This window comes from Enhydra lutris, unplaced genomic scaffold, assembly GCF_002288905.1.
Source record: "Enhydra lutris kenyoni isolate GAN:26980312 unplaced genomic scaffold, ASM228890v2 scaffoldscaffold6, whole genome shotgun sequence".
NCBI classification, from domain to species: domain Eukaryota; kingdom Metazoa; phylum Chordata; class Mammalia; order Carnivora; family Mustelidae; genus Enhydra; species Enhydra lutris.
Genome location: NW_019154090.1, coordinates 1390362 through 1401756, shown reverse-complemented (window position 1 = coordinate 1401756; position 11395 = coordinate 1390362). Strand labels below are relative to the sequence as shown.

Below are 11395 nucleotides of genomic sequence, written 5' to 3'. Positions count from 1 at the left end.
CCGGGGGCCGGGCCCGGTGACGGGCCCGGGGCTCCACCCGCCGCAGCCGCGGCCATCCTCCGACTGAGCCCGCCCGCCGCCCGCCGCCACCGCCCCACCCGCGCGCACGCGCCCGCGCTGGCCGCCCATTGGCCGAGGCGCGCCCACATGCAAATATCTTGCTGTCGCGCCTACCCATTGGTCCTCGCGGCTCCCCTGGGTCCTAGAGGCGGTGCTGCTGCGGCCGGAGGGAGCGGGAGCCCCTCGCTGGAGGGCGGGGGAAGAAGCCCCGCGGGGCCCGGCTGTCGGCCCGGCGGCGGCGCTGACCTGGGTTCGAATCCCCGCCTCGGGAACAGCGGCTACAGGGTTGCCGGCGCCCCGCTGTCCTCGCGGGGCTGTAGCGTTCATGGTCGGCCTCCGTGGAGCCCGAGTCTTTAGGCTCCAGGCACGTCTCCCGTGGGGTGCGGGTGGGTGCTGGCGGCCGGGGTGCGCGGGGCTGAAGCCTGCCGGGGGCGGGGGCGTTCAGGTTGCAAAGGGCCGTCCCCTCGGGGAGCCCCTAAGGCTCCCTGGGAAGGCGGGCGGGGCCGGCGCTTCCCTCAGGGACTGGAGACCCCGAGGGTCTGCGAGGAAAAGGCACCTGCGGGCCTCGGGACTCGCAGGCAGACGGGGGCCGTGCGGGGTGGTGCGGGGCCCTCAGTGCGGGCAGGGAGCGCACTGGCCTCGGCGAGGGGAGCCTCCGCCTCACGGTCGTCCCGGTGCCCCGTGCCCCGACTTCAGAGCCGCCGGCTCCGGCTCCGGCTCGGCTGCGAGGTCTGCACGCCCAGAACCGCCGGCGTCTTTGCAGGACAGGGTCCTGCCGCCGCCTCCAGGCCACTCTTGCGCCCCGTCCGGCCGTCTGCCTGGGTCCGCGGCTCCTGGCTGCGCGAGGGGCACCCGCAGGCCGCGGATCTGGGCACTTGCCTGCGGGTTCGCCCCCGCCGCCTGGAGAAGGCTTCGGTGCGCCGCCCTTGGCACACGCCCTTGCCCCGCGGGGGTTCTGTGCCCTGGAGAGGGCGTGGGGCGGGCAGGGCCAGCGCCATGAGACAGCACTTCCTGTCCCAGGTGAGGCCACTGCATGGCCCGCTGCCCTCTCGGACCCCCTACCCCTCTCACAGTGGCCGCGGCCCCTCCTCCTCCTCTTCACTGGCCACCCCGTGTCCAGCCTGCCCTCTGCCCTCTGCCTTCTGCCCTTTCCGATCGCTCTTCAAAGCCTCTCCTGCGCCTGGGAGTGTGGACGGTTTCCCATCAGGTAGAAAGTGGGGCTTGATCACGCGCCTCCAGGGGCTCATGGGCAGGAGGGCTGCCCTCTGAAGGCCCCTCCTGGGGAGTCCCTGTGCAGGGGTGGCGCCCCTGCCCCTGATGCCTGCTGACGCCTGGGGAGCGGTGAGCCTCCCCACAGCTTCAGCGTCTGCGGCTGCCTGCCAGCGGGGTGATCTTGGGTGAGTTTCCCACCCTCCCTGAGCTTCAGTGCTGTGTCTGTAAACTGGGGGTGCTATCTGGGCGTGCCTCGTGGGGCTCCGGTAAGGGGGGAGTGAGGCCAGGGCCGTGAGGTGCTGTGCCCAGGGGATCATGGAGGGACAGAGTGAGGGAGGGGTCTTACCTGCTCCCTGCTTCTCATTCCACACCCGTGCTTGTCTGCAGCATGGTGGCAGAGCTGGACCCTGGAGTGTTTCTCCTCTGTCAGCTGGCACTGAGTGGCGTCTGGAGGGCGTCGGGGGAACACCGGCAGGAATGGGGTCTTCTTGCACGGTCTGTTGTGCTCTCTCCCTGGGCTCCCACCCCATGTGGCTTCTCAACTCCGCCCAGGGTACCCCGAGCCAGCCCTGGCCTACAAGTCGGATGTGAATGGAGCACACAGCTTTTATTTGATTTTGGGAAAATCAAAGCCACTTTGAACAACAGGAGGTTTCGCACACACACACACACACACACACACACACACACACACACACAAATGTGCACATCCACACCCCTAAACCTCCCTCTCGGAAACTCAGCCCCTGTGGCCTTTGGGCCGGCAGGCAGGCCACAGTGAGCAGGGCAGAGCCATGCTCCCGAGGTCCGGCCTGTGCTCCCAGTTTGCCCCAGGCCTCACCCAGCCCAGTCAGCGACGGGTCTCCTGCTTTTGCCTTGCAACGGGCAGTTCTCAAATTTCTCTAACTTCATGTGCAGGCTTGCCCCCAAGACCTGGATTCGGTGGGTCTGGGAACCTGCTTAACCTCTGGCAGAGGGTGCTTTGAGACACACCATCCTGAAGGGAGACCGGTGCAGGGAGCAGGAGATCCCTGAGTGCTTGCGGGGCAGTCCTGGCTGGGCGCCCTGGGGCCTGCAATGGCAGGTGTGGGACCAGGGCCTCTGGAACAGCCAGTGAGGAGGGGACTCTTTGTAGGCTGGCGTGCATTTTCTGTTCTGTTCCCTGCAGCCCTCCCCAATGGTACCCCTCTGTAGATGGGGCTGGTTTTGTTCCCCAGGCCTGGATGAGTTCCAGAGCCTCTCAAATCCCCTGCAAAGGCAGGTGGAGAGCCAGCTGAGCCCTGAGTCTGCCAGCGGAACATGCCTTCTTCAACACCTGTGATGCCCCACGCCCTCCCCACCCAGCGTGTTTGTGGGGCTCCACGAGGGGGCGCCTGAGACCACCGCTCAAGCTCCATGCTGGGTCAGGGAAGGGGTGGCTGGGCAGCAGGGCTCTGGGAGTCAGGGATGCCAGTGGAGTCTGGGATGGTGAGAGGTGGGGACACTGCCCAGGAAGGGTGGCCTATGAGTAGCCGGGGTGGGGGCTGGGCTGGGCTGGAGCCTGAGTGACCCCTGCCTCCCTGAACCCTACTTCCTAGGCTGTGCGGGGAGCAGCAGGACCAGCTGGTCATTTCTGAGAAGGGTAGAGATGGAGGGGTTCAAACAACCAGCCAAAGACCCCTTCTTGGACTTCCCAGCCCCTGTGGCCATGGGCCAGTCCCCTCCTGCCCTGTGCTGGGCCTTCTGCTGGGCTGGATATCAGGTGGGGAGCCACGTCTGGGCAGGCTGTGGTGCCCCTGGGAGCAGCCCGCTAAGTCTCCTCCCAGCTGCTGTGGCTGGGTGAGGGGCTGCTGTCCTCAGGGTGCCTTGGGCTCCCGGACCCCTCATGAGCTGTCAGGGGCTCCCCTGGGTTCCTTCTCCCTGGTGGCGGCTTCTTGGAGGCTGTGGAGAGTGGACCAAGGTTAGGCGGCAGCAGAGCAGTGGGCTGGCTCACGAGTGTTCTCGCTCACGGCGCCGCTGGGTTCTTGCCCAGGGTCCCATGGATGGGACTGGGGTGAGGGGAGCTGAGCACGTGGGAGCCCACCCTGGTGGGGCTGACCTGTTCCTGGAAGCAACAGACACTGGGGCAGAACTGGTCGGATTGGAGGGTGAGCGTGGGCAACTTGTGTGGGGGGGTGCTCTCTGCAGGTGTGTGACCCTGAAGCCCATCGGGCCTCAGTGCCTGGATGCCTTGCTGAAGGTCTGGGACCTTCTGGATAAATCGAACTTCTGGGGAAGTGCTCCTAGGGTGCCCACGGCACTGGTGGGTGCCTCCATGGACCTGGGGTACAGGAGAGGGCTGTCTGTCCTTGGGACCTTATTGCCAGGTCCTGCAGAGATGCTGGGCATTAGGCCCATCTCTGGTGCAGAACGAGCTCAAGTTCTGGGTCGGATGAGTCCAGTTGGAATCCTGACCTCACGTGCCAGCTCTGTGACCTTGGGCAGGCCATCTCACTTCTCTGAGGGCTAGTTTTCCCATCTGTGAAACAGCGATGACCAGCCCTGGGCAGGCGGTGAGCTCCAAAGATAGTGGTTACATTTGCCACCTTGAACCCCGGCACAGACGCTGCCCTTGGCGCTGAGCGATGCCAGCCCGGGTGGGTCAGGGCCCTGTTCTCACTGACCAGCAGTGTGTGTGCGGCAGGGTTCGGGTTCCTGCTTGGTGGCCCCCCTCTTGGCCCAGCGGGGAGGACTAGGGCCAGAGAAGGCTTGGTCCCGAGTGGAGGGTGAGGTCGATGCCTCGACACCCCGTGGACTCTCGCCGCCAGGACAGCGCCCCAACATGCCCAGCGGGAAGTGGCTTGAAATCAGACAGGTGTGCTGGCCTCCCCCACATGTGCGCCCGCAAACACAGGCCACTGTCCCTTTTCCCGGCTGTGGCGGCCACAGCCCGCCTGCCTATCGAGGGCGGCTTGCACAAACAGCGGCCCCACTGAGCTGCCTCTGCGGCCAGAGCAGGAAGGGGAAGGTCGTGCTGACGCCCTCAGGCCGGCCTGCTGCTCCTGTTGCCTCCGGGGAGGAGCCCCCAGGCACCAGCCTTGGCAAACATTCGAGGGCCCCCAGGGCCTCAGCCCGAGCAAAAACCTCCGCACCCAGAGGGCTGCAGCCTCTGTGCTACTCCTCTTTGAAGGTGGGCAGGAGGGCCTGGGAGTATCCCCTCCAGTGAGGGATGGGGAGACCGGAGGGCTTTAGGACCCCAGGCCTGGGGTCTGCTTGTGGCCCAGGAGACCCCCTCTACCCTGATAACAAAGACGGTGGGAACCATGGTCCTCAGCCTTATCCTGCTGAAATCTCACACTAGCTCTGGCATCGACCCCCCTGTCTGGGGGGAAACTGAGGCTCAGGCTGACGAGACTGGCTCGGGCTGCACAGTGACCTGAGGAGAGCCCGGATTCGTGCTGTCCTGACCTGGGTCCCCTCTCCTAAGGGGCCTGCGCTAGGAGAGGTTCAAGGACTAGTTTCTGGTTCCTAGCAGCCAGAAAGGTGGGGTGCGGGCAAGGTGCTGTGGCTGCCCCCCGCCCCCCATGGCCCCGGCCGCCATACCTTTGCACCATGGGCCCGAGGCCCGTTTCCTCTTCTGCGGCAGGCTTTGCCCGAGCTCCTTGGTGTAGGAGCACCTGGGCCCCTCCCCTGGCGTGCTCGGCTTGGCCCCCACCTCGGAGCTCAGGCCCACCTGAGGGGTGTGGCGGTGTGGTCAGGAGAGGACCTTCCCCCAAGCCTGGGGCAGCCCTGGCTCAGTGGCCCCACCGGATGTGTGGCGGGGGACCCACCTCATTGTCCGAGGGCTCTGACGCGTCCAGGTCGTCTGACTCCAGCCCCTGCACTCCGGCCTTGCTGAGCTCTGTGGGATGCAGGGTGTGGGTCAGGCCAGGCTGGAGGCCCTGGAGCCGGGCAGAAGCAGAGACCTTTCTGGCAGGCCAGACTAAGAGTGACCACTGAAGGAAACTGCAGCAGAGAGGGACTGCAGGACCGGCCAGCTTCTCCTGCACCCTCCGCAGTGGCCCCGTCATCTGAGCTGTCCCTAGGCTTGGTCTCTCTGTGACAGGGAGCTCACTACCTGTCCTAAAGCCCGAATTGCTATGATGCTCTTCCCTTCCCTGTCTGCGGTCAGAGATGTGCCTGCCCTGGGCCCCTGCTTCTTCGCTGGTCTGCAGCTGGGGTGCCAAGCCCTAGACCCAGGGTTTGGCCAGGCAGCCCCGGGGACTGAGCTGGGCCCTAGGACAGGTCCCACCCAGCTGAAGCTGACCACCACCCCTCGCTTCCCACTATGGCACCACTTCCTGGAGTCTCAGGACTCCGGGGACTCACCCTTGCCAGGGGGACCATCGGCATCAGGCCCGTGTGGGTGGGGAGGAGGTTTTGGCCTCCCTTTCAGCTCCACTCCTGTCCCGCTTGGAGAGGGCGTGTTTCGGTGGTGCCCTGTTAGAGGCTGGGAGGGATCCTGGGGGGAAGCAAGTAAGCGGCTTGAATTCATCTGTGGCAGCTGCCCTGCCCCCAGTCCAGTGTTGGGAAGGCCTGTGAGACTGGGGCTGTGCCCGGGGCTGCTGCTGGAGGGTTAGCCATCTCCCCTCTAGCACGAATCAGGCAGTCAGGCTTTCCCCCAGGGGGGCCCTGGCGGGATGCTGGCCTGGACAGGGGGTCTGTGGAAGCCAAGAGCGGGGAGGCCCTTACCGCAGGGGTGGGGGGCTCTTCTGACTCTGGAGCTCTGGCCCCCTTTGTGCCATTGCTGAGTTCCCAGGGTCCAGACTGGGCAGGGGGCTCTGCTCCCCGGGATGGTTCCGGGCTGGGAGTGTGGGCACTTGGGGGGCTAGGAGAGCCCTGCCGGTCAGGAGGCTTTGGGGCATCCCGGCCCCGGCCCCGCTCTGAAAGGTCCAGGGGCTTGTCTGGGACATGGTCTCGTGTGGCTGGGGCTTCCTGTCCCCTGGGGCTGCCTGGGCCTGTGGGCTGTGCGTGTCCCCCTCCAGACGGGGCTGCCCCCGCTGCCTCGCCCTGGGGGCCTTCCGAGTCGGAGCTGACTGGTGGGGAGGGTGGGGTCCCCCCTGGCGTGGTTAGGCCCCTCAGCCGGGTGCTGCCCCTCTGCCCCTGTGCCCGCAGCTGCTGGGAGAGGAGCAGGTGCAGTGCCCCTTCCAGCCGAGGGTCCCGCACATCCACCAGGGCCCCGGGCAGCCCCAGTAGGCCCGCTGACTCCTCCCAGGCCTCTGCCTCCCCAGCCTTCAGGCCCTGGGGGCGGGGGCCACGGGGGGCCGTGGGGGGTGCTTGGGGGCTGCAGGGCGGGCTCTGAAGGTGCAGAGACAGGTGGTGGTTCAGGAGGAAGAGGTGGTCAGCCTGGAGGCAGCGCTTCAGGGACTCATAGGCTACGATGGGGGCCCGGGAGGCTGGCAGAAAGCTGTGGGGGAGGAGAAGCCCCGTCACCACGGCCCCGGGGTTAGCCCCCATGTCACAGGCGAGTGGTCCCAGGTCCCAGGGTGGGTGACGGAGGGGGGTGGGCCCGCGTAGATGGTGGTGGAGGGGCCAGAGGCGACCTGGGGCCTGGGGTCTGAGGAGGGACCCGCCCATGAAGATCTTTCTCTCTTCGGGACCTGGGCTACCGGCTGTCCCCAGCCCACCTGTGGACGATGTTCTCAGACAGGAAGGATGGTCTGACTTTACGTCTGAGAGGGGTTCCCAGGCCTCAGTCCCCCGTGGCTGCTCCCACACCCCGTCCCCCAGTCCTGTCCCGCCACCTCTGGAAAGGTGGGACCAGATCCCTAGACGGGTGCTCAGCTGGGGCTGCTCCTGGTGGGGGTGGTGGGCAGGGTCTCACCTGTCCAGAGGGAGGCTGTGCTCATAGGGTGGGCTGGGCAGGCTGCTCCTGGTCAGTGGCAGCGGGGGGGTCCCGTTGGTGGAGCCCTGATCAGTGGAGCAGGCCTGAGAGCCCGGCCGCACCACAGCAATGGTCCCATGAAGCTGGTTGGAGATTCGCTGGGGGCTCTGCACGGGGTAGATGGGTCAGCACTGCCCTCTGCCCTTATTCTCTGTGTGCAGGCACCCCCTCTGAGCCTCGCCTCCACCCAGGGGTCCCTGCGTGGCACAGAGGACAGACAGCTGGACTGGCACAGACTGGGGCTGCCCGGCAGAAAGGAGTCCTCACCATGTCCGGGGCCCGAGTCTCAGGCAGGTTGGCACTCGGGGAGATTTTGGCTACTGGAGATGTCCTGTACCCTGTAGACTTTTCTGTGGGAGGAGAGGTGGTGGGCAGGCCAGATTGGGAGGCCCTCAAACGGGTGGGCGGCGCAGCCCCCCCAACCCCGAGGGCTCCGCGATCTTGCAGGGTCCAGCTTTCTGGTCTCTTGTCCCTCAGAGCACCTTGTCTCTGGGGACTCGCACCTGGATGGTCATCCTGGGCCTCCTCGTGGCCTCCCAGCGTCTTCTCCTTGATGGCCTTCCAAGTGCCCGGGGAGGGGAGTAGTAGGGGTGAGGGGGGGTCTGAGGCACCCTCCCTGCATTGGGACTTGAGCCTGACTCCAGAGGGGAGGCAAAGACAGGGAGGGTGAGTGAGAGCAGCGCTCCCAGAGATGATCAGAAAGACCAGGGCACCCTCCTGGGGGCCAGGCCACCCCTGCGGGGACACTCAGGGGACCGGGAAAGAGCCCTCTCTGGACACTGCCTGGAGCTCCACTCCCAGTGGCTGGCGTAGCCAGGCCGGCTTCTCTCAAATACCAGTGTCCCCAGCGCAGTCTTGGGGGGGGACCCCCACCCCCAGGGTTCTGCGCCCTCTTCTCTGCACCCTGTGCTGGGGGCCTGCCTTGGGGAGGGCCTTGGGGCCTGAGGGTGCCTCCCTCCCACTCACCGTGGGCCTTGAAGCCGCTTCACCTCCTCCTTCAATGTCTCGTTCTCCCCCTGCAGCCGATTCAACTCGTTGGCTGCAAAAGACGCTGATCAGTGAAGGACGAGGGGAGGGGCGGCCAGGCAGGGGCAGGGAGGTCCCCCTCCATGACCTGTGCCCCATTGTGCCACCAGCCCTTGGCCCGGGGCTTCCGTGAGTGGATGGGTGAAGCTGCTGAGCCGGCGGCCTGGAGCCCCTCCCACCCTCCCCCCATCCCCTGGCACCAAGCTTGTCTCTGGGGTGTCCCCCAAGGGCAAGGGGGCTGTGCTCCTCGTCGGCAGGTGGGACCTCGGGCTCTGTGGGGCACTCTTGTTATAGGGAGGACGGGCTGAGGTCCTGGGGGCAGGGGGACCCCCAGCCTGGGTGACCGGCCGCTGAGGGACATGCTGGGGCTTTGTACCATTGTGTGTTTCCCTGAGACCCCAGGTCAGGCTGAGCAGGCCCTGGGGGTCACTGGACCCCCACAGGGGACACCGAGGAGCAGGGTGACAGGGGGTGGGGCTCACTGAGGATGAAGACGTGCTGCAGGCTCTGGAGGAGGGAGGTTTCGAACTCCTGCTGCTTTTTCCTGGCCAGCTCCTGGGTGACCATGCAGCGGTCACACAGGCCAGCCCGAAGCCTGCGGGGGGAGCGGAAGAGGCCGCTCTGAGGAAGGAGACGGAGGCCCACGGAGGGGGTGCTCCCGAGAGGTGCCCTCGCCGTTCCCAAATGGCAGAGCTGGGCTCTGAGGTCGCACAGGAGACCCCTGCCGGGTTGACTTTGCCCCAAAGCTTCCCGAGCTCCGCCTTCCCCCTGCCGCCCCAGCCCTGCCCAGGGCTCACCTGTTCTCTAGCACTCGCACGTTCTCCTTCAGTGCCTTCTGCTGCTCCCGCAGCTGGTGGTTCTTGGCGCAGAGCTCCTCCACCCGCTGTGCGTCCCTGTGGGGGGAGCCCAGGGGGTCTTCTGCTCTGCTCGGGAGCCCCGCACTGCGTCCAGGCCGGCCTCGCCCGCCAGGGGCAGGTCCCAGCCCAGACCCTGCTGGCTGCGCCGTCCATGGACGTTTCCTCACAAGCACCGTGCGGAACCCAGCAGCCCAGACATGAGCGTTTAACAGGCCGGGTCCACGCGCCATTCGCACCGCTAGGGAACGGCAGCCCATATGTGAAATGGGGATGGAGGGGGACCCACAGGGTCCCCGTGGGTGGTGCGGCTTGCCCACCCACCGGAGGGTCCCCATTCACTCAGGTGGGCTTAGAGATTCTGGGCCGGGGTCCACCTGCTCCTGGAGGCTTGGTCTCGGGCCAGAGACCCGCCCCCACCCGCCACGCTGAGCCTCAGTTTCCCCTTCTGCATCACTGGCTGAGGGCAGGGTTAGCGCCCTGGGCCATGGCCACTGTCTTTCTCATCAGTTTCCCGCCAGGCCAGGGTCTGTCTGGACTCACCGGCATCTCTCCGAGTCCAGCTCCAGAAGCTTATTCTGCAGACCTGGAGGAGCAAGGAAAGGAGTGGGAGGTCAGGCCCGGTCACGCAGCAGAGCCCGGGGTACCTCCTGTCCCTGGCTGTCAGGTGGGGCTCTCCGTAGACCTCCTGCTGCCTGCTTGGACCCGTCACTGATGCCCCAAGGCTGCCGCCCCGGGGGGCTCCTGCTCCGCGCCGGCTGGCTGCTCCCACCGTCTCACGGCTGCCTGGGACCCCTTGGGGTCTCTGACTCTGGTGTCTACCTGGAGATTGGGAAGGACCCTGACTCTGGCTAGGAGTGACCAGCCACCGGGCCAAGTCCCAGAGGAGTGTTTTTTGGGGGGCACAGCCAGTGTTGAAATAAAGCAGGCTCTTGGGGAGACCCCAGCGAGGGTTGTCCCTTTGCCACCCGGCTGCAGTGGGACTTGGGCCCGCGAGCCCGCACACCCCCAGCGTCGCCAGGTTGCTGGGGAAGAGATCCAGGCCCTTGGGCCCTCAGGGTGGTGTGTCACTTGCTGCTGGGAAAAGGTCTTGGGAGGGTCTGGCTGGTCCTCGAGTGAGCCGAGTGGGGTGGCTCCAGCCCTGTGGTTAGGGGTGGACTGCGCAGTGTGTGGGCTACGGCAGAGCTGGCTTGGGGGTCCTGCAGGGAAGCAGAGGAATTTCAGCTCCAAACCCTGGAACATTCTGGACAGGTTCCAGAGCCATGAACTCCCAGTCCTAGAGGTGGGCGACCATGCTTCTGCGGGACGCAGAGCGCCCCTGCCCTCCTGAGCGGGACCCCATCTCAGCCAAGCTTCTGGCTCTCCACTGGGGGTGCGGCTTTTTCCTCCTGCTGCGCTGTCAGCAGACCCCTTGGGAGAAGACACTCCAGGGCCACACTCAGGCACTCAGGGAGGCTGATCGGAGGCTGGGGGCCTGCTATGTGGCAGCTCTGGGCTCTGGGTTAGGACGCCTTGTCCGGGCCTGGAAGGTGCGGTCCCCAGGTCTGGCAAGAATTGGAGGTGACCCGTAGGAGTGGCCAGACCAGGTGAGGGCCACGGACACCTGCCCCATGATACTCACCTCGGACCTCGTTCTCGTGGACCTCTTTCAGCCTGTTTAGTGACTCTGTGAAGCTCTCCATGGCTCCCCACGGCTCTGGCCCAGACCCCTCTGTGCTCAGGGTACAGCGACGACCTCTGGGCCTCTACTGCCCCTCTGTTCCCAGCCTGGAGAGGAGGAAGTGGGGAGAGGTCATGCTGGCTTGGGAAGGGCTGAGCTGAAGCCCGCCGTCCCCAGTGTTGGGCTGGTGCTGTGCAGGGGAGGGGCCCATGCTCTGTGTCTTTCGGAGAGCAGAGTGGGGCTTGTCCTGGCCCACCTGGGGCCAGAGCCTACTGTCTCCCTCTCCAGGTGTCACTACCACGCCACGGGAAGTGGCCCCTCTTGGTCCTCGGCTTGAGGAGCCCTGGGATCTGCTGGGTCCTGCCAACAGGCGGCTGGCTGAGCTCTTGGCCTTCCCAGCCCCTTGCCTGCTGGCATCCCACCCCTACCGGTCAGCAGCGACTGCTGGCTGGCCTCCTACGTCCACCCAGACCTCTCCTTTCCCTCTCTTGCCATGCCCGCTGGGGCCCAAGCCACCCCGCTTCGTGAGGACACACGGGCAGCCAGCTGCGGCTGCCCAGAGGAACGCGGCCCCATTTGAATTTCAGTTTGCACTGAAGACAAGCACACGAGGGTTCGCAGCAGCCCCCTGAGGAACAGCCCCAAACTAGGAGCCCCCACATGCCCCTGCTAGTGGCCTCTGCTGGGAGGAATGACCGCTCC

General features: G+C 66.1%; 2 protein-coding genes across 2 annotated transcripts in view; both read right to left on the bottom strand.

The window, feature by feature from the left end:
• Positions 1–387, bottom strand: part of LOC111141488 (Cdk5 and Abl enzyme substrate 2) — a 14328-nt gene extending 13941 nt beyond the window's left edge. Inside the window, exon 1 of the mRNA XM_022494082.1 lies at positions 175–387. Coding sequence (XP_022349790.1) covers positions 175–387 — 213 coding nt within the window. The remainder of the gene's footprint in view (positions 1–174) is intronic.
• A 2674-nt stretch (positions 388–3061) lies between these two features.
• On the bottom strand, positions 3062–10715 carry LOC111141907 (RBBP8 N-terminal like). Its single transcript, XM_022494745.1, has 12 exons — positions 10655–10715; positions 9577–9619; positions 8977–9072; positions 8662–8774; positions 8120–8192; positions 7421–7787; positions 7094–7260; positions 5962–6676; positions 5599–5731; positions 5061–5131; positions 4834–4963; positions 3062–3192 (listed from the first exon to the last, which is right to left on the bottom strand). Exons 1-12 carry the CDS (start codon positions 10713–10715, stop codon positions 3062–3064), a joined length of 2100 nt encoding a protein of 699 aa, XP_022350453.1.
• Between the last annotated feature and the right edge of the window lie 680 nt (positions 10716–11395).

Excerpts from the sequence above, each read along its gene's own strand:
- LOC111141907 (XM_022494745.1), bottom strand. The coding sequence starts at position 10,715 with ATGGAGAGCTTCACAGAGTCACTAAACAGGCTGAAAGAGGTCCACGAG. Across the intron at positions 7,788-8,119 it reads AAGCGGCTTCAAGGCCCACG|GCTCAAGTCCCAATGCAGGG; the intron begins GTGAGTGGGAGG and ends CTCTGGAGTCAG. Across the intron at positions 3,193-4,833 it reads CTCGGGCCCATGGTGCAAAG|CCTCCAAGAAGCCGCCACCA; the intron begins GTATGGCGGCCG and ends CACTCTCCACAG.